The sequence below is a fragment of the Lepidochelys kempii genome, chromosome 16 (assembly GCF_965140265.1).
Source record: "Lepidochelys kempii isolate rLepKem1 chromosome 16, rLepKem1.hap2, whole genome shotgun sequence".
NCBI classification, from domain to species: domain Eukaryota; kingdom Metazoa; phylum Chordata; order Testudines; family Cheloniidae; genus Lepidochelys; species Lepidochelys kempii.
Window position 1 is genome coordinate 3,640,286 of NC_133271.1, and position 21,945 is coordinate 3,662,230.

At 50.7% G+C, this 21,945-nt stretch overlaps 1 protein-coding gene and 1 long non-coding RNA gene across 19 annotated transcripts in view; one reads left to right on the top strand and one right to left on the bottom strand.

Moving 5' to 3' along the window:
* LOC140899366 (uncharacterized) overlaps positions 1-10,325 on the bottom strand; it is a 66,951-nt gene extending 56,626 nt beyond the window's left edge. For 8 of the 18 annotated variants that reach the window (XM_073314794.1, XM_073314793.1, XM_073314791.1 and 5 more), the window contains exon 1: positions 7,154-7,817. In XM_073314794.1, the coding sequence (XP_073170895.1) occupies positions 7,154-7,370 (217 nt within the window). In that variant the 5' untranslated portion in view covers positions 7,371-7,817. The other 10 variants (XM_073314800.1, XM_073314795.1, XM_073314799.1 and 7 more) reach the window with 8 other exon arrangements.
* Positions 10,326-10,352: 27 nt separating this feature from the next.
* LOC140899369 (uncharacterized) lies at positions 10,353-14,781 on the top strand. The gene is made up of 2 exons (XR_012155301.1): positions 10,353-10,716; positions 11,120-14,781. It is a non-coding gene; the product is annotated as an uncharacterized lncRNA (long non-coding RNA).
* Positions 14,782-21,945: the final 7,164 nt, after the last annotated feature.

Genomic DNA, 21,945 nt, shown 5'->3' on the forward strand with positions numbered 1-21,945 from the left:
GATCGTGCCGGAGAGCGGTGTGCCCTTTTCTGGGTGCTTCTTCGCATCGACCCACTGCCGGTGCCGCAACCTCCTTCTGGGCCGCTGGCAAGTGTGAGTCCACAGAGTCAGAGCTCAACCGGGACCAACTCTAGGAGCAGTGCCGGGAGGGTGTCCTTGAGCGGCACACCATTGCCGTCGTACCCCTTGACAGCACCCCAGGAACGGGTGCTGCAGGGTTCTCCCCATACGGGAAGGGGCTCGCCGCCGACAGCTCAATGAGGTCCTTTGCAGCCTCAAAGGTGCCAGGCGTAGAGGGCTGCTGATCCGTTATGCCCTCAAGCCCATCGTCTGCACTGAGCTCACTTAGGTCTGGGCTCGGTGGGGCTTGTGCTGCCGGGACCGCCAGCGTCAGCGCCGGTACCGCGGCCTTCCCACTCTTATCGGTGCTCGGGGCCTTGGGAGGCACCGGCCTCCTGTGCGGGGAACGACCGTGCCTTCCTTTAGGCTGCGCTGGGGGCCGCACAGGGGAGGACGAGCGGTGCCAGGGCCTAGCCTGGCACTCCGGGGCCGACAGTTTACGGTGTTTAGCCGGTGCCGGGTCTCTCTACGGCTCCACGGCACTAAGCACCGAGGAAGCCTGAGCCGGCGTCGGGTGCTCTGGGCCCGGTGGCTGCAATGCAGCGCATCAACAGGCAAAAGTCTCTTTCTTGTCCTTGGCTTAAATGCCTTGCAAATCCTACACCGTTCAGTTTCATGTCCATCCCCCAGGCAACGCAGACACAAGTTGTGGGGGTCACTAACTGGCATAGGTTTGCAGCATGTGGCGCAAGTCTTGAAGTCATGGGCTGCCGCATGCCCCGCGACCTGGGGCAGGTGCTGGAGGCCTCCAAGCACCAAATGACTTAAGTGTCCATAATCTGTATGTAAACGAACTAATAACAGCTACTCTAAAGGCTATGGAGCTGCTCCTCTACGAGAGAGAGAGAGAGAGAGAGAGAAGGAACTGGAGGGGATCGGGCCGGCGGGGGTATATATGCATGGCACAGCGGCACCACTCGGGAGCCCCGCCGGCCTGACGGGAGCTGCTAAGGGAAAAAGTTTCCGATGCTCGTGCACGCGGTGTGCGCACACCTAATGTGGAATGGATGTGAACAAGCACTCGAAGAAGAATGGCAGAAATCCACTCCAGGAGACGGAAAGGCATGAGGCTGACACATTGCAGGGGAAGGGGAAAGAGATAACTAGCCCTTTCACTCACCAGGACACCCAGCCCCCTTCCTCCCACTGCTCTCAGCCCTCCCTCCTTTATGGTAGTGCAGGGTCACCAGATCCCCATCATCTCATCCACTCCACTGCTCCCTGCTCTCCCTTCTCCCAAGGACTCCTGACAGGAATCTCACCCTGTCTCGTATCAGTGGATGGGCCCAGCTGACTGTCACACCCTCCATGGATGTGGGAAGTGACTACAGCAGAGTGCCAGCTCTGACACAGTTACAGCTCAGCACTACCTTCTGTTTTGTAAACTGACAAATCTAACTGCTCTGAAATCCACGTGTGCTCAGGTTATTTTGGCATTTGCTACTCTCCTTGGTAGCGGTTCTGAAACTGGAGGTGAAAACCCCTCAAGGGGTCATGGGGTTATTTTTTGGGGCCACGAGCACATGCATGAAACAGAGAGCAACTGCTATAATATATATAATTTAAATCTTGGGTTTTAAAAAATTACACACACCTTTCCATTGCAATGTGTATTTACTTCCAAAAGAATTGTAAGTATGTAATACAGAGTTATTGTTCTGAAACAAAATATGTTTGTATTATCACCACTTTAAGGAAATTGGACTCTGCGGATCATAGTATTGTGTGCAGGTTTGTTGCCTTGAGACTGAAAAGGTGGGTCTGAGACAACATTAGAGGGATTGAGCATTCAGCAGCTGAAGACCTGCATTAAACCGCAGACCAATCAGAACACAGAGTTGGGCAAAAAAAAAAAAGGAAATAATAATTTAACACTCAGACACACAGACAAGGGTGGTGCTGCGGGGGGCTAGTGGGAGCTATAGCCACCCCAAAATTTGCCTGAACTCCCCGCTCGTAGCCACCCCTTTCAGCACAAAGGTCAAACAATACTCAGAAATAAGGATGCCTCATATGGCATTGCCACCCTTACTTATGCAGTTGTGTGCTCCTACTGGCAGCAAAGTTGCCTTCATAGCTGGGTGACCAGCTGGCAGCCGCTGCTCTCTGGCCCCCCAGCTCAGAAGGCAACGCCTGCTGCCAGCAGAGGCCCAGAAGTAAGGGTGGCAATGGGGCACTAAGTATACTGTGAAAAGTGATATGGACAAAGTTTCTTCCCCCCCCCCCCCCTCCACACCCCATTATTTAACAGTAACTATTTAAAAAAATACCTTTTGGACTTACAACATTATTTCTATACAAATGTGTTTTAGTCTTAATTTATAAACAATGAGAACAGATTAATTTAAAACAATATGGTAATAAATTTAGCATTTAAAATAGCATTCAACATAAGAAAATGTGTTTTTAATTTATAAGGAGGGAGGTCACACTCAGAGGCTTGCTGTCTGAAAGGGGTTGCCAATACAAAAAGTTTGAGAACCACTGCTCTATGGGCATGCAGGGTATGGTTAGTGGCTTACATTTGAGATTATTTAAGCAAGAAGTTTCCGACATTCCTCCCCCAGAGATCCCCCCAAAAAGAACATTTTTATACAACTCCCTTGCTCTTACAACATTTTACACACACCTAGGCGGAAACCGTGCTTCTAATGGTTCCCGGACTAATCTCATTTCCTTGGCATTTATCTCAGCTAGTACAAGGAAACCTCCTATAGGGCCAAGGTTACAACTGTTATGGGAACCAAATACACAGGTATTTTGCCTAGTTCCAAGACACTTACTGTGGAACTCTCTCCCCAGATATTTGAGATAATACTGACCTACATAACTGAATAACACTGTGATTATACCCAGTTCCATAGGTTAGTTGCACAGATTGGGGTGTGCTGTTGTTCACCATTTCAGACTGGACATTTCAAACCCCTCCTGGTTCCTTGGTAGCATAACCCATAACTAGGAGAATTCTCTCCAGTTGACTGAGCTGCATTTGAACATTCCCCATGTCATCATGGAGGGGTGACGAGAAACCATAAATAAAAGAAGAAATGACTATTGAAGCAAACCGTCATTTGTCTCAAAGTCCTCAATAAATCTGAACTACATTCTGTCAAAGCAAACTAATATTCAATTATGTGACCAAACAACCTTTAGGAAAGAGAGAAAAATCTACATCTCAGAGAGATAGAAGACATTTTCTGTTTCAGATAGAATGAGATTCTAGAGCAAGTTACATCTGAGGACTCAGAATCAGGACCACAGATTCTCCCATTGCATTGTCCTCTAATCCACTGAAATCTGCTTCACTCACTGCTATCTGATTATTATTGAGTTGTGTTATTTGCAAATGTTTTACCATCATGATAATATTTTCTCTAGACTAGGGAATGCGGAGTAGATTGGGACATGTCAAGGGAAAATATATGAGCTAACCCAGAGTAGTATACTGGAGGCACGTCAGTATAGAGAATATAGCTGTGCTTCTATATCTGGATAGCTCAATGGAGCTAGCTAACTATAAAAACATGCTAACGGAGACCAGGCCCCAGTAGATTTTACCACAGTAAAGCTAACTGATGTAATTTCTGTTTTCCCCACCTGGGGCTGACGTGCTGTGACGTTCGGTACCTCGTGGGAACACCCTACACCCCCATGTTCATCCTTATAAAATGATTGTGTGGTATCCAATGCAAAATTTGTCATGTTGGGTGTTTTGTGAAGGCTCATGATGCACTGAGCATTGCTGTTACAGTGATGTTATAGTAATTGTTGTTGCAGTAATGTATACAGTTATGAGGCTGAAAATGCATCCTCATGGCTTAAAATAAGACCAGGCAAAAACACTCTAAGAGCAAAGGGGCAGTTCACACCTCATCAATGCATGTATGGGACAAACCCAGCACAGCCTCACAGGAATAAAGGACGCTGGCCTATGCAGTAACAAAAGGATCTGTTGGACTCTCGAGTGAGTCACCCCCTTTCCTTTGGTCAGTTTGGGACTGCGATGAGGTAATGCTCATCTGACTCTGAAGGGGGGGAAGGGGCAAAGCCAAGAGGGAAGAAAGAACATGGTAAGAGGGAGAGACGTTTGCCATGCTCTCTCTCTCTTCCACGTACATCTACAGACACCACACCAAGAGACTTAAGCGCTGATCAAAGGGGACAGCCTGGCTGAAGAGCAACCAGCCAGCCTGTGGTGAGACGCATCGAAGTTTGTAAGGGCACTGGAAGTGTTACAATCAGCTTAGAATGTGTTTTGCTTTTATTTCATTTGACCAAATCTGACCTGGTCACGAAATACGAGGAGGATACAAGACGGGAAGCCTCCTGATTCATACTGAGAAAGTAGTGCGGAAATAGATGAAGGGAATTTGGATGCAGGCCTCTGAAATGAGCAGGAGTCAGGCTAACTCTAGCTTTAATAACGCGAGATTTGTAGAAGCGGGGATAGTGAGAAGCGAGTGGAAAATAACTGTGAAAGAGGCTGCTGTGACCTTGTATTAGATAAGAATAGAATGCAGACTATAAGAGAAATGGTAAGAAAAATAAGATATCATGAAGGAATATGTATAAACAATATGCAGTTGTTGCTTATTATTGTCTGTAATAATGGTATAAATACTTGCTCAAATTGTTTATCTGGGAGAGACCTGCCTAGGTGGGGGAAACCCTGTGTCCTAGTGCACTCTCTCCCTCTGTGCAATTGCTTGAGATAATAAACTGTATCTGACTTGCTGCACCCAACCGGAGAGTGAGAACTGTGTTCTTCTCCGACAGTAGGGCAATCAGCTAGTTATTTTAGGTGCATGTACATGAACGCAAGAAGCCTGGGAAACAAACAGGAAAAATTGGAAGTCCTGGCACAATCAAGGAACTATGACATGACTGGAATAACAGAAACTTGGTGGGGCAGTTCACATGACTGGAGCACTGTTATGGATGGGTATAAACTGTTTAGGAAGGACAGGTACAGGAGGAAAGGTGGAGGAGTTGCATTGTATGTAAGAGAGTGGTATGATTGCTCAAAGCTCCAGTTTGAAACTGCAGAAAAGCCTGTTGAGAGTCTTTGGGTTAAGTTTAGAGGCAAGAGCAACAAGGGTGATGCCGTGGTGGGCATGTGCTATAGACCACCAGATCAGAAGGATGAGGTAGACAAGGCTTTCTTTGGACAACTAACTGAAGTTTCCAGATCACAAGCCCTGATTCTAATGGGGGACTTCAATCACCCTGACATCTGCTGGGAGAGCAATACAGCAATCCAGGAAGTTTTTGGAGAGTGTTGGGGAGAACTTTCTGGTACAAGTGCTGGATGAAGTGACTAGGGGCCGTGCTCCTCTTGACCTGCTACTTACAAACAGGGAAGAATTGGTAGGGAAAATAGAAGTGGGTGGCAACCTAAGCAGCAGTGACCATGAGATGGTTGAGTTCAGGATCCTGACAAAAGGAAGAAAGGAGAGTAGCAAAATACGGACCCTGGACCTCAGAAAAGCAGACTTTGACTCCCTTAGGGAGCTGATGGGCTGGATCCCCCGGGAAGCTAATATGAGGGGGCAAGGAGTCCAGGAGAGCTGGCGGTATTTTAATGTTCTCTGAGCTTGTGACGTTGCAGGGAGGGGAGAGTGTTGACCTGGGAATGTGGGGATGGGATACCTGAGAGCCTGTAACCTGAGCCAGGAGGGGGTTGGGCCCAGGTGACATGGGAAACTGGACAAAGGCTGGAGGAGGAGCTGGGGGGAGGCTGGGTGGGACGCTGGAGGGTTTTTCTTTCAGTTTGGCGTGGGCTAGGGAAGAGGGGAGAGCCCCAGAGTGGGGGGTCTAAGCTCTCTACCCCCCACAAGGAGCCCTGACTAAGGAGTCCTGTTCATGCCTACAAGCTCGGGGCTGGATTGTGTTCCTTGTCATCTCTAATAAACCTGCTGTTCTACTGGCTGGCTGAGAGTCACGGTGAACGTGAATCGCAGGAAACAAGGGTACAGGACCCTGACTCCCCCACGCTTCATAACAGAGCTCATGCAGTCCTCCCGCACTGAAAGAGCTCAGCAAAATGCATGGAGGCAAGCAATGTCAGAGTTCAGAAAAGCACAAAATGAACACGAGGACAGGAGGGACGCACAAGATGAGAGGTGGTGGGATGCAATGCTGAGGCTACTAGAGGATCAAACTGATATGCTCCTGCATATGGTTGAGCTGCAGGAAAGGCAGCAGGAGCACAGACCGTCGCTGCAGCCCCTGTGTAACCACCTGCCCTCCTCCCCAAGTTCCATAGCCTCCTCACCCAGATGCCCAAGAACACGGGGGGGAAGGGGGTGAGACGGGGCACGCTCCAGGCAAACAAATCTACTTCTATAAATTCAACCTAATTCCGTAGTGTAGTCATACCCTTAGTGCAAGGCTAATAGGGTGGCAACATTGTAAAAGTCTGAGATGGACTGTGTGCAGTAGGCTCAGTGTTTGAGTGAAGGCTAGGGGTAGATAGCCAGTGATGAGCTGCCAAAAGCTGATGAACCGGTTCCTTCAGTCGCTCCGGGTCTTCGGCAGCAGATCCTTCAGTGCCGCTGAAGACCGGAGCGAGTTAGGGACCCGCCGCTGAAGTACCGCCAAAGACCCAGAGCACCACTGGGTGAGCAAAAATTAAAAAGGGGAGCCTCCTCAGATGACAGCTCAGGCGGCCCGGACAGGATGTGGCCTGCGGGCCGGAGTTTGCCCACCCCTTTAACGACCGGTTCTAAACCGGCTTCAAAATTTAACAACCAGTTCACAGCGAACCAGCTCCAGCTCACCACTGTAGATAGCTTCTGTTCCCTGCACTGGACCTAACCCCAAGTTTTGCGTTAGCAAAGAGAAGGTGTTAAACTTTGTGCTATACCACACTTGTGCTCTGTTCCCAAAGTATTCTGTAGCCACCAGGGTAATGTTTGTCATTGGCCAGTTGGGGTGTTGCTGAAACAGGGCACAGTTGAGTTGCATTGTGAGATGTCATGAACCTTAACTCCTCATTTCCCCTTCTAATACCTGGGGGAACAGTAATCCTTACCCAGCGAGGTCACAGTCTCATAGTTCTCCAGTATTACATCTCTGTAGAGGATTTTCTGACCCAGGTCCAGAAGAGCCCATTCTTCCTTGGTGAAATACACAGCCACCTCCTCAAAGGTCACCAGCCCCTGAAAAAGCAAGAGCCTCCTGACAACCCCATTGTTCAGAGGGGAGGAGGGCCAATCACATAGAAGATCTGGGAGACAGGCTGTCAGCATAGTCCTGCCCCCATCCCATCAGAGCAGCTAGGAGGCATCAGGGTGAGGGGAGAAAGACAGAGCCCTGCACCCCTCCCAGCAGAGAGAGGGGGCAGGGGTCTTCACATTCATCACTCACCTATTAGCCAGAGGCTGATACAGGAGATGGAGCCCCCAGCAGGAACAAGGGACATCTCTCTGGTGAGAATCAGAACACTCTCCCCATGGCCAGCAGGCAGGATGGGGTATCTTCCCTGGGCCTTACTGGTGGGTTCCCCTTTAAATCTCACAGGGGCCTCTGGCTAATAGGTTCAGGCTCCAGTACTGGAGTCTAGTTAAAGTTTTCTCAGCCCACTCCAGGCTGTTTGCTTCCTGTTTGTCAAATCAGGAAATTCCCACCCACAGACTCCATGCATTTGTTGCTGGGATCTAGGTCTCACAGTAAACAAACCCCAACAGGTTTGTCATCACACTGCCCCCCTTCATTTCTCCACCCTGAGTATTTCCTAACCCCTCCCACCTTCAAACTAACCCCCCCAGAAATGCCAACCTCCTCTGTATTTACTGCCCTCCTCCCTCCAACAGCAACCCACCAGCAACTCCCTGATAATCCCTACCTCAACTGGCTCCACTGCAGCCATTTCCCTTTCCTGGTCCCTGGAAGGATGGAAAAACCTGGCAGAAAACATGGATATTGCGCTGCAGCCTGTTAGGGCAAAAAGGACAATTGGGGACACGTCAGAACAGGAAATAATTTCACAGCACAACTCCCCGCAGGCTCTTTCTCTGCACACTGATGTTCTAGACTGTCCTGCGTGTAACAGAAAAATTCAAAACTAGGGCTGTCAGTTAATCACAGTTAACTTTTGCAATTTGTTTCAGTTAACTGCGATTAATCAGAGTTTTAATCGCACTGTTAAACAATACCAATTTAAATTTATTGGAAATATTTTTGGATGTTTTTCTACATTTTCAAATATATTGATTTCTATTACAACACAGAATACAAAGTGTACAGTGCTCACTTTATATTATTTTTTCTTACAAATATTTGTACTGTAGAAAAGATAAAATACTGTAATGTGATCGCTTTATCGTGAAAGTGCAACTTACAAATGTAGATTTTCTGTTGTTACATAAATGCACTCAAAAACACAACAGTGTAAAAATTTAGCGCTACAAGTCCACTCAGTCCTACTTCTTGTTCAGCCAATCGCTAAGACAAACAAGTTTGTTTACATTTACCGGCGATAATGCTGCCCGCTTCTTACATACAATGTCACCTGAAAGTGAGAACAGGCATTCACATGGCCCTTTTGTAGCCAGCACTGCAAAATATTTATGTGCCAGCTATGCTAATATCCATATTCCCCTTCATGCTTCAGCCATCATTCCAGAGGACATGTCTCCATGATGACGATGATCGTTAAAAAATAATGCGTTAATGAAATTTGAGACTGAAGATCTTGAGGGAGACCATTATGTCTCCTGCTCCATGGTTTTATCTGCATTCTGCCATATATTTCATTTTATAGCAGTCTCGGATGATGACCCAGCATATGTTGCTCATTTTAAGAACACTTATACTACGGAGTTGATAAAATGCAAAGAAGGTACTAATGTGAGATTTCTAAAGATAGCTACAGCACTTGACCAAGGTGTAAGAATCTGAAGTGCCGTCCGAAATCTGAGAAGGCCGAGGTGTGGAACATATGGTCAGAAGTTCTAAAGGAGCAACACTGATGCAGACGCTACAGAACCTGAACTGCTAGACAAGAAAATCAACCTTCTGATGGCAGCATACAACTCAGATGATGGAAATGAACATACATCAGTCCGCACTGCTTTGGATTGTTATGGAGCAGTACCCATCATCAGCATGGAAGCATGTCCCTGACTGGCCTGGCCTCTGAATGCCAGAAACTGGAAGCCCCCCCCCCCCCCCGCCCTTTTGGGAAGATGTGTCTCAGGGCTTTGCAAGCTGCTGCACCCATTAAAACCCATCCCAGTTGGGAAATGACTCAGGGCAACAATTTCCTATATAAACAAAGAAAGTTTGCTGCACATCAAATGGGTGGGAAAATATCCCAAATCTGAGATTTTAAATTGAACTAGAGAGAAAAGGGGAGAAATCAACACGGATTTTACATCCATTGGTGACAATCAGAAACAGAAATCAGAGAAAAAGGGGGTAAAACCTGAAAAGGAAAACAGAGAAAGGGTCAACAATTCCTCCGTCAGCACCGCCCCTTCATGGCTGAATTGCCGCCCTCACACCTGAAAGGAAACGTCCTTTCTTTGACTCCTGTCCCTGGGCGCTGGGCGGCTGGGGTGCAGGGGGAGCAGGAAGTGCCCCAGGAAGCTGATTTGAGGCTAGCACAGGGCACCCCAGGAGCGAAGCCAAACCAGCCCCTAGGCTCAGCGATGGGGGAGGGGAGGGGGACCAGGCGTCTGTCCCGATTTTTAGTTTTGTCCCTTGGACGCCGTTTGTCCCGGTATTGCCGCACTGGCCGCTCCGGCGGCTTTTTTCTTTTGCGTCCCGATATTTGGTCCGTCTCACCGGGTAACCCGAGGGGAGGCGAGGCGAGGCGAGGGGAGCACGTTACAAACTGGTGCCAGGGGAGGCAGGTCACGGGGAGGGGGAAGAAGCAGCCCGGGCCAGGTCCATGTGTGGGCAAGGGGAGGGTCGGACCGGGGGGGCAGGACGCGGGCGGGGCAGGTGGGACCCCGGGACTGAGGCTCCCCCCGCCCAGCGAGCAGCCCCTGCCCCCGCCCCCGGGCTCCCCACAGCGCAGACTGCCCGGGACCAGGCTCCAGTTCGCCTTAGAAAGCGGAAGGAACCCGGGAGGCTTCGGGGGGGCGGGTCTGAGAGGCGCCGGCTGCGGGAGAGGCGCGGAGCCAGGCCCTTACCTGAGCTAGAGAAGGCGGAAGCGCCCCCCAGGGCAGCCTGGGAGATGTAGTTCCTGAGTCTCTTGGGAGCGGAAGTGACGTTGGGCGGGGGAATGACGAGCAGGGCTGAGAGTTCGTGAGGGCCGTTGGAGCCTCTCCCAGGCCCGGGGAAGAGTTTTGTATCGCTTGAGAGCTTGTCTCCCCCGCCCACAGACGCTGGTCTCGTGAAAGATGGGCTCCGGGCATGCGCAAATGCGGGGGAGTCCCGCATGCGCAGATGGCGGGGGGGAGGGAAGAGTCCCGCATGCGCAGATGGCGGGGAAGGGAGAATCCTACAACCGCCGAGGAAGAAGTCACAGAACTCATTTCTCAGAGCACCTGGGGCTCCCCCAGGAATCCCCCCTCAGTCTTTAGGCTCAGGCAGCCCCGCCTGGGGGCTGGGAGGCAGGAGTCTGGGACAACAAAGGAAGGACTAAGGGTACGTCAACAGGACAAAGTTATTTCAAAATTATTCTATTTGAATTTTCGGAAGCTATTTTATACATTCGGTCTCCTGTGTCCCCACTGAAGCATGTGAATTTGGCGGATTGCGTCCACAGGCTAGCATTGAATGTCAGAGCGGTGCACCGTGGGTAGCTATCCCACAGTTCCCGCAGACCCCGCCGCCCACTGGAATTCTGGATTAAGCTCCCAGTGCATGATGGGCCAAAAACATTCTCACGGGTGTTTCTGGGTGTGTGTCATCACAAAGCTGTGGCAGACAATTGTTTCATGCCTTTTTGGCGTGCAGACACCATACTGCTTTCAGCAGATGGTGCACCGCTGCTCTGCTACTATGAATCCACCTCTCATTTCCTCTCATCTTCCTATGTAATCTCTAGTATCTACTCGTTCTCTTCCTCATCGAACGCTTCCGCTGCCAACTCTGCTCGGCCATCGTGAAGCGAGCAGCACAGCTTCCGCCGCCAACTCTGCTCTCCCGCTATCGTGGTGCTTCCAAGCTTCTCTATGTTGTCTGTCCTGGGCTCCCACCTCCGTGAAAGCCACAGAAGACAACCATTTTCAGCCTTTGTTTGGCTACCGTGAACCAAACAGCACAGCTTCCGCTGCCACTCTGCTCTCCTACATTTCGTGCCCTTTTTCCAGGATTACCCGTGCAGGTGCCATAGTCGTGGAGCCCGATCCGATCTCCGCTGCAGTTTTGACCATTGTAAATACCTCATGCATTATCCAGCAGTATGTGCAGTACCTACAAAACCGGGCGAGGAAGCGACGACAGCGCGATTACTATACTGATGAGGACATGGACACAGACGGCACAGCATGTGGCGACTGGGAGATCATGGGCCAGGTTCATGCCGTGGAACGCTGATTCTGGGCCCAGGAAACAAGCACAGACTGTTGGGACTGCATAGTGTTGCACGTATGGGATGATTTCCAGTGGCTGAGAAATGCGTAGGACCACTTTCATGGAACTTTGTGACTTGCTGTCCCCTGCCCTGAAGTGCAAATACACCAAAATGAGATCAGCCCTCACAGTTGAGAAGTGAGTGGCCATAGCTCTGTGGAAGCTTGCAACGCCTGGCAGCTCCTGGTCAGTCGGGAGTCAGTTTGGAGTGGGGAAATCTACTGTGCTGCAAGTAACCAACGCAATCATTGACCAGCTGCTATCAAGGGTAGTGACTTTGGGAAATGTGCAGACCACTGTGGATGGCTTTAATGAGCTGGGGTTCCCTAACTGTGGCGGGGCAATAGACAGAACGCATATCCCTATTTTGGGACTGGACCACCTTGGCAGCCAGTACATAAACCGCAAGGGGTACTTTTCCATGGTGCTGCAAGCACTGGTGGATCACAAGGGACGTTTCACCAACATCAATGTGGGATGGCCGGGAAAGGTGCATGATGCTCGTATCTTCAGAAACTCTGGTCTGTTTGAACAGCTGCAGGAAGGAACTTACTTCCCAGACCAGAAAATTATTGTTGGGGATGTTGAAATGCCTATAGTTATCCTCTGGGACCCAGCCTACCCCTTAATGCCAAGGCTCATGAAGCTCTACACAGGTATCCTGGACAGTAGTAAGGAGCAGTTCAACTATATTTTAAAGAATCCTTATTGAGGTTACAGGGACAAACCATCCTGATGTGTAGAAAGGATAGTAAATATGGCAGGCGACCAGCTTGGCTTAACATTGAAATCCTTGCTGCTCTTAAATACAAAAAAGAAGCTTACAAGAAGTGGAAGATTGGACAAATGACCAGGGATGAGTATAAAAATATTGCTCGGGTTTGCAGGAGTGAAATCAGGAAGGCCAAATCACACCTGGAGTTGCAGCTAGCAAGAGATGTTAAGAACAACAAGAAGGGTTTCTTCAGGTATGTTAGGAACAAGAAGAAAGTCAAGGAAAGTGTGGGCGCCTTACTGAATGAGGGAGGCAATCTAGTGACAGAGGATGTGGAAAAAGCTAATGTACTCAATACTTTTTTTGCCTCTGTCTTCGTGAACAAGGTCAGCTCCCAGACTACTGCAGAGAGCAGCACAGCATGGGGAAGAGGTGACAAGCCCCCCGTGGAGAAAGAAGTGGTTCTGGACTATTTAGAAAAGCTGGACGACCACAAGTCCATGGGGTCGGATGTGTTGCATCAGAGAGTGCTAAAGGAGTTGGTGGATGTGATTGCAGAGCCATTGGCCACTATCTTTGAAAACTCATGGCCATCAGGGGAAGTCCCAGATGACTGGAAAAAGGCTAATGTAGTGCCCATCTTTTAAAAAGGGAAGAAGGAGGATCCTGGGAACTACAGGCCAGTCAGCCTCACCTCAGTCCCTGGAAAAATCATGGAGCAGGTCCTCAAAGAATCAATCCTGAAGCACTTAGAGGGGAGGAAAGTGTTCAGGAACAGTCAGCATGGATTCACCAAGGGCAAGTCATACCTGACTAATCTAATTGCCTTCTATGACAAGTTAACTGGCTCTGTGGATGAAGGGAAAGCAGTGGACGTGTTGTTCCTTGACTTTAGCAAAGCTTTTGACACGGTCTCCCACAGTATTCTTGTCAGCAAGTTAAAGAAGTATGGGCTGGATGAATGGACTATAAGGTGGATAGAAAGCTGGCTAGATTGTGAGGCTCAACGGGTAGTGATCAATGGCTCCATGTCTAGTTGGCAGCCAGTATCAAGTGGAGTGGCCCACGGGTCGGTCCTGGGGCCGGTTTTGTTCAGTATCTTCATAAATGATCTGGAGGAGGGTGTGGATTGCACTCTCAGCAAGTTAGCAGATGACACTAAACTGGTGGAGTGGTAGATACGCTGGAGGGTAGGGATAGGATACAGAGGCACCTAGACAAATTGGAGGATTGGGCCAAAAGAAATCTGATGAGGTTCAACAAGGACAAGTGCAGAATCCTGCACTTAGGATGGAAGAATCCCATGCACTGCTACAGACTAGGGACCGAATGGCTCGGCAGCAGTTCTGCAGAAAAGGACCTAGGGGTTACAGTGGATGAGAAGCTGGATATGAGTCAACAGTGTGCTGTTGTTTCCAAGAAGGCCAATGGCATTTTGGGGTGTATAAGTAGGGGCATTGCCAGCAGATCGAGGGACGTGATCATTCCCCTCTATTCGACATTGGTGAGGCCTCATCTGGAGTACTGTGTCCAGTTTTGGGCCCCACACTACAAGAAGGATGTGGAAAAATTGGAAAGAGTCCAGTGGAGGTCAACAAAAATGATTAGGGGACTGGAACACATGTCTTATGAGGAGAGGCTGAGGGAACTGGGGATGTTTAGTCTTCAGAAGAGAAGAATGAGGGGGATTTGATGGCTGCTTTCAACTACCTGAAAGGGGGTTCCAAAGAGGATGGCTCTAGACTGTTCTCAGTGGTAGCAGATGACAGAACAAGGAGTAATGGTCTCAAGCTGCAGTGGGGGAGGTTTAGGTTGGATATTAGGAAAAACTTTTTCACTAGGAGGGTGGTGAAACACTGGAATGCGTTACCTAGGGAGGTGGTGGAATCTCCTTCCCTAGAAGTTTTTAAGGTCAGGCTTGACAAAGCCCTTGCTGGGATGATTTAGTCAGGGATCAGTCCTGCTTTGAGTAGGGGGTTGGACTAGATGACCTCCTGAGGTCCCTTCCAACCCTAATATTCTATGATTCTATAGTCTGAGCAAGTGCAGAATGGTGGTAGAATGTTTGATTGGATGTTTGAAAGCGTGCTGGCGCAGTTTACTGACTCGGTTAGATCTCAGCACAACCAGTATTCCAGTTGTAACTGCTGCTTGATGTGTGCTCCACAATATCTGTGAGAGTAAGGGGGAGACGTTTATGGCAGGGTTGGGAGGCTGAGGCAACTCGCCTGGCAGACAGTTTTGCACAGCCAGACAACAGGGCGATTAGAAGAGTGCAGCAGGGCACGCTGCACATCAGAGAAGCTTTGAAAGCCAGTTTCATGACTGGCCAGGGTACAGTGTGAGAGTTGTGTTTGTTTCTCTTAAAGTTACCCACCCCTATATATAGGAAAGGAAATAAAGTCACAATCATTTAAAAATCATTCTTTATTATTTGTTGCACAAAACATTGAGAGAAATGAGATGGGGGAGGGGGGCATTAGGTTGGGGGGTGGAGGAGGAGGAGGAGGAAGAGGGAAGGACAAGTCCAGAAATCAAATCAAAATTTAGGATACGCCAGCTTTCTGCTGTTTGTGCAATCCTGTGGGGTTGACTGTGTGGGTCCCCGTAGCCTCCCGCCCCGTGTTCTTGGGCGTCTGGGTGAGGAGGCTATGGAACTTGGGGAGGAGGGAGGGTGGTTATTCAGGGGCTGCAGCAGCAGTCTGTGGTCTTGCTGCCTTTCCTGCATTAGATCCACCATACAGCAGAGCATGTCAGTTTGCTCCCCCATGAGCTTGACCATGGCATCCTGCCTGCTCTCATCGCGCACGTCCCTCCTCTCTTCATATTCATGTAACGCTTTACGTGACTCCACAGTTGTTTGCCTCCACGCATTCAACTGGGCCCTATCAGTGCGGGAGGTCTGCATGAGCTCGGCAGACATGTCGTCCCAAGTTCGTTTTTTCTGCCTTCTGATCTGGACCAGCCTCTGGGATGGAGTAGATAGAGGCCGCATTGAAACATTTTCACCTGCTGCAGGAGGAGAAAAAGGGAGGGTAGTAGTTTAAAAGATACATTTTAGAGAACAAAGGGGACACTGTTTCTCAGTGAAACAGGCAATTCATAGTACACAGCACATGTTCTTTCCATACAAGGTCGCATATTGCCTCTTATACTGAAGTGCCTGCCACTTTGATGTGAGTAAGCCATCACATGCAGCCGGGCAAAAGAATTCAGCTTGCAGGCAGCCATGGTAAGCCCTAGGGGCATGCGAGGTTCTGCTTCTTCCGCATTCATTTCAATGCTTTCAAACTGCTGGGCCCCCTTTCCCATAGCAAGAAATTACTGGTGGGTTTGCCATATAAAGGGAGGGCCTGCGGGCTCTCTGGGATGTTTGCTTCACACAACACCCGCCCACACAGACACACACTGCGTGGCGCCGATGAGGCTCTGAGCAGGGATGAGCACTTTAAACTAAACGGAACAGCCCAGCGTGGCTTTCCCCCACCCCGTACCACGTGGCTCCGATCAAGCTTTCACTCACCAGAAGTGCCTTCTCCAAGGTCATGGTCCGGGAGCATGCCTTGGGAGTGGGGAAGGCTATTGGCTCCAGCGTTAAGAATAGTTTCTGGCTGGGGGGGAAACGGATTCCCCACTTGCCGCCTGTGCACAGTCCTCCTCCTCCTCTTCATCCTCCAAAAACTCATCCTCCTCGCTCCGTGCTCCTCCCCCCTTGCAGGTGTCCACGGACAGTGATGGAGTAGTGGTGTCATCACCCCACATAACTGCATGCAGCTCACAGTAGAAGCGGCATGTATGGGGCTGTGACCCAGAGCGCCCGTTCGCCTCCCTGGCTTTTTGGTACGCTTGCCTGAGCACCTTGATTTGTATATGACACTGCTCTGTGTCCCTGGAGTAGCCTCTTTCTGTCATGGCCCTGGAGACTTTAGCATACGTATTTGTGTTTCTTTTTGTGGAGTTTAGTTCTGCCATAACAGATTCGTCTCCCCAACATGCGATGAGATCCAATACCTCGCGTTCGGACCATGCTGGAGCTTGTTTGTGAATCCGGAACTGCGTGGTCTCTTGAGATGGTGGGCTCTGCATGGTCACCTGTGATGGAGGACTGTGCTGATGGTCACTTGTGCTGATGGTGACCAAACAGGAAATTCAAAAGTTCCTGTGGCTTTTACTGCCTACCTGACTAGTGCATCAGAGTTGAGAGTGTTGTCCACAGTGGTCACAAGGGAGCATTCTGGGATAGCTCCCGGAGGCCAATAACGTTGAATTTCATCCACGGTACCTGTAACCCAGAACTGTGATCTCAATTTTAGTGCTACTCCACTTGCCTAGGTGGAGTACAGAAATCGGAGTAAAGAGCCCTTTAAACCGAAAAAACTGGTTTGGTCATGTGGACAGAATCAGTTTTATTTTGAAGTAACTCGGCTAATTCTGAAATAACCGCCTACTGTAGACCAGGCCTTAGTGTGATCAGGTCCTGGGTGAGTGCCACGCTGCTGCCTCCGTTGTGATGTGGGGGCCCAGGCTGAGCAGAAGAGGTCTATGCTGGGAGAGACCTTCATTAACCCCCCCTGTGCCCAGCCTGGGGGACCTTCTCCAGTTCGAGCTAACCTGGGGTACAGTCCCGGGCTCTGCCCGCCTCCGCTGTGGAGCTGGAGCCTCCAGGTAATGGAGAGAGACCTGGGGGAAGGTGCTGAGGATGGGCAGGGAACTAACTATGCACCAGTGTCAATGAGAACATGGGATCTCGCAGCTGCTGGGATCTGCTCCCTGGGGTGACAACCAATGCCCCGCCTGGCCCTGCCAGGTTCTGTCTGCCTTGGGGCACAACTGGGAGATTCAGGGATGGAGGGAACCAGCCCCCACTGGATTTTCTGTGTGTGGCTGGGCAGGAGGGTGGAGGGAGACCTGGGAAAAGGGGCAGATGGAAAAATTTCTGTACAGCCAGGAAATTGCAGGGAGAGGAGAAGAGCAGGTGACCCCTGAGGAGTGGGGAGAGAAAGGGGGGGAATGAGATCCCCTCTGATTTACCGCTGCCCTCTCCCATGGTGATACCATTCTCTCCAGTCCTTCCCCGTTTCTCTCTAGATAACAAAGATCAAAATCAATGGTGATCCCCCCACCTTCTTTCAAATTCCTGAGAAGTTCTTTGTTCTCCTCCACTGATTGTACCCCATTTTCTCTCCACTTCTCTAATGTCCAGTTCAAATCTCAGATTTGTGGTGTTCCCTGCATTTTTACCTACAGTGAATTGTACTTATTTAGATGGGAAATCGTTCCCCTGAGTGACTTCTGAAATGGGAAGAGGGTTAATGGGCAGAGTCTGGGAGAGCACTGAGACGCAGATTCCTCTGGGCTGGGCTGGGGTGGCCACTCTCTGTTGGCAACAGGGCATGGAAAGGCACAGAAAGGGAAGGGAGGAGCAAGCATTCCCCATGGAGACTGCCCAGTCCCAGGTTTCTCAGTCCCAGCCCCCTCCTGCGATGGATGTGTGACTCCCATGCTGCAACTGGGGAAACTGAGGCCCGGGGGCAGTCAGAGCCACAGGGCTCCATTGGAGCCACCACGCCCTGCAGAGCCTTGGCTTTCACAGGCTGCAGAAGCTCCAGGCCTCGGTGGTTCGGCCTGAGGTTGCCTGGGGCTACTGTGAGCCTGCGCCCATTGCTGGGAGAGGGGGAACTTACCCATGTGTGACCAACGCAATGGCGCTGCCTAGGGCTGCTGAGAGCCTGCGCCCACAGCTGGGGTGGGGGAGAGATGCAGCAAATGCATCAATGTATGAGCCCAGCTCCCCTGGAGGGGCCGAAGCTCCAGGGCTACACAATCCCCTCAGTGGGCTGGAACAGCTCTCACCACTAGAGGTTAGTGTGATAAGAGCTGCTGTGAGTCCCAGCCCCCTACCCCACCTCCAGTACTGCCCCCATCTCTATTACAGGGTTGCTGGAGTGGGGGCACCGGCGGGGCAGGGAGTGAAGCTGGCTGGACCAACCTGGCTGGATGGGGCAGGGAGGGGCCCCTGCACTCCACCCAGGTGCTGTGTTTTATTGAGAGCGAGACCAGAGGGGAACCTGGCCAGGCCAGATACCCACTGTCAGGGGACATTCTTTATAGACCCAGGCATCCTGGCTCTCAGGCCTGCCCCTGCCCTCACCGCTCGAACCACCAGACCCACTCCCCTCCCAGAGCCAGGGACATAAACCAGGAGTCCTGATTCCCAACACCCCTCCTCCCACACTGCTTTAATCACCACACCCCACTTCCCTCCTGGACCCAAGGAAAGAACCTAGGAGTCCTGGCTCCCAGTCCCACCCCTGTAACTCAGTAGACCTCCCCCTCCCCTCCCAGAGCCTGGGACAGGCTCCCAGCCTGCTCTATCAGTGGGACCCCTGCCCCTTTGTGCAGTTCGGGATGCTGGCTGGGACAGTGTGAGAAAAGTGCTCAATGTCAGCCCCTGGGGGCCTAGTTTTGCCAACGGGAGGTGGGGGAGTGGCTGCGGGGTATGGCCAGACTCCCCTCCCCATCCCACCCCCGTGCAGCAGGGTTTGTATGTGCAGGCCCCATCCCTCGGCAGTGGGAGTGTCATGACAGCCAGCCCCAAAGCCCTGAGCCCCAGGCAAAGCAGGGCTCTGCCTGGTACCCCATTTGTCAAATAGGAGTCACAGCTCTAACTCACGTGGGGAGCGAGTCAGCTGCAGGCCCCAGCCCTGGCAGGGGAGTGGGGTCTATGGTTAGAGCAGATGGGCTGGGATCCAGGACTCCTGGGTTCTGTCCCCAGCTCTGGGTGTGGGGATCCAGAAGGTTAGAACAGTGGGGCTGGGAGACAGGACTAATCCCTATCTACCATGTCATCTTGGCTGCCTCTCTAGGCCTCATTTTCTACTCCTTCCCTTTATCTGTTCACACTGTGAGCTCTTTAGGCAGGACCTGTCTCTTGCTGTGTCTGGGCAGCGCCTGGCACAACAGGACCCCCTGATCTCAGCCGGGCAGGGCCTGACTCTTGCTGCGTGTTGGGGCAGTGCCCAACTCAAACAGAGTCAATTAGGACAGTTGCCTTGGCATATGCAGGTTCCAGGTCGATCCCCAGGAAACCGCCCCAACAAAGCCCTGCAGCACCCTGCAAATCAAACAATTCCCCTGGGCACGGCCAAGACACCACTGGCCAAAGAGCCAACGGGACCGCACTCTCATTGCCAAGCCTGCTAATTCCCCTCAGCCCAATCATGGCCTGGCCAGTTAAAACATCCTCTCACCAGAGGGTGCTTAAAATGGCCAGAGAACCGAGTGTGGGGGCTCTAGCATCCTCCGGGTGCAGTAGCTTTCGTCCAACAGGCCCAGACCTTCCCAGGCATTTCAGTGCCTCACTGCCACTGATTTCCAGGAATGACGGTGGATCAATATTAATAGACCTTGCCAAAAATGACCTTGAGCGGATCACTGCAGACTACGTGGCTCTGGAAAGAAGGATAAAGGAGTTTGAGGCGCAAGTGGTCTTCTCGTCCATCCTCCTCGTGGAAGGAAAAGGCCTGGGTAGAGACCGTCGAATCGTGGAAGTCAACGAATGGCTACGTAGGTGGTGTTGGAGTGAAGGCTTTGGATTCTTTGACCATGGGATGGTGTTCCAAGAAGGAGGAGTGCTAGGCAGAGACGGGCTCCACCTAACGAAGAGAGGGAAGAGCACCTTCGCAAGCAGGCTGCCTAACCTAGTGAGGAGGGCTTTAAACTAGGTTCACCGGGGGAAGGAGATGTGACAAAGCTCTGTCCCTGCCTCTGTGGGTCCCATGTTTCCTGGCAGATTTCACTAGCCTCAGAGGCTTACTGTGACCCTGCACGTAACACTTCTCTCTCTAGAGACAAGGGTCACAGTCTACTGAACCATTTTCATCATAAGCCAGCGAGGGAGGTGAGGAGAAGTTATCCTTCCTTGCACAGTCTCTGTTGTCTCCCAGTCTCAGTGATTAATCAGGGGGTAAAGGTGGAGGCAGGGAGCTCGGGCCCACCCTCTACTCTGGGCTCCAGCCCAGGGACCCTAATAGTATCAGCTATGGTAGCTGACCTTTTAGAAACATGACATGTACAATTCCCTGGGCTAATTTCCCTATAGCAGCCCTCAATTCCTCAAGCTCCACTTCATCCTTACCTCAGGGCCTCCTTCCTTGTGCCTGATATGGTGTGTACTGCTCAGCCTCTCCAACAGCACAACTTCCTCCCACAGCTCCTGGCACGCACACCCACCTGACTAACTGGGAGGCTTTTAACTAGTTTCAGCCAGCCCCTGATTGGCTTCAGGTGTCCCAATCAACCTAGCCTTCTCCCTGCCTTCTGGAAAGTTCTTAATTGGCCCCAGGTGTCTTAATTGACCTGCAGCAGCTGCCATTTCACTTATCCTGGTACCAGGGATTTGTTTAGCCTGGAGTTAATATATCTATCTTCCACTACTTTTCTATAGCCGTCTGGCCTTCCCCCGTACCAGAGACCAAAGCCCTGAGGTAAGTGGGGAAGTGGGATACTGGGAGGAACCACAAACAGGAGGGTGTGAGAAAGGAGGGCTCCTGCCTCATACTGAGAAAGAGGGGCGATCAGTGAGTTATCTCAAGTGCCTATACACAAATGCAAGAAGCCTGGGAAACAAGCAGGGAGAACTGGTAGTCCTGGCACAGTCAAGGAATTATGATGTGATTGGAATAACAGAGACTTGGTGAGATAACTCACATGACTGGAGTACTGTCATGGATGGGTATAAACTGTTCAGGAAGGACAGGCAGGGCAGAAAAGGTGGGGGAGTTGCATTGTATGTAAGGGAACAGTATGACTGCTCAGAGCTCAAGTATGAAACTGCAGCAAAACCTGAGAGTCTCTGGATTAAGTTTAGAAGTGTGAGCAACAAGGGTGATGTCGTGGTGGGAGTCTGCTATAGACCACTGGACCAGGGGGATGAGGTGGACGAGGCTTTCTTCCGGCAACTCACGGAAGTTACTAGATTGCAGGTTCTCATGGGAGGCTTCAATCACCCTGATATCTGCTGGGAGAGCAATACAGCGGGGCACAGACAATCCAGGAAGTTTTTGGAAAGTGTAGGGGACAATTTCCTGGTGCAAGTGCTGGAGGAACCAACTAGGGGCAGAGCTCTTCTTGACCTGCTGCTCACAAACGGGGAAGAATTAGTAGGGGAAGCAAAAGTGGATGGGAACCTGGGAGGCAGTGACCATGAGATGGTTGAGTTCAGGATCCTGACACAGGGAAGAAAGGAGAGCAGCAGAATACGGACCCTGGACTTCAGAAAAGCAGACTTTGACTCCCTCAGGGAACTGATGGGCAGAATCCCCTGGGAGAATAACATGAGGGGGAAAGGAGTCCAGGAGAGCTGGCTGTATTTTAAAGAATCCTTATTGCGGTTACAGGGACAAACCATCAGCATCTGTAGAAAGAATAGTAAATATGGCAGGCTACCAGCTTGGCTTAACAGTGAAATCTTTGCTAATCTTAAACACAAAAAAGAAGCTTACAAGAAGTGTAAGATTAGACAAATGACCAGGGAAGAGTATAAAAATATTGCTTGGGGATGCAGGAGTGAAATCAGGAAAGCC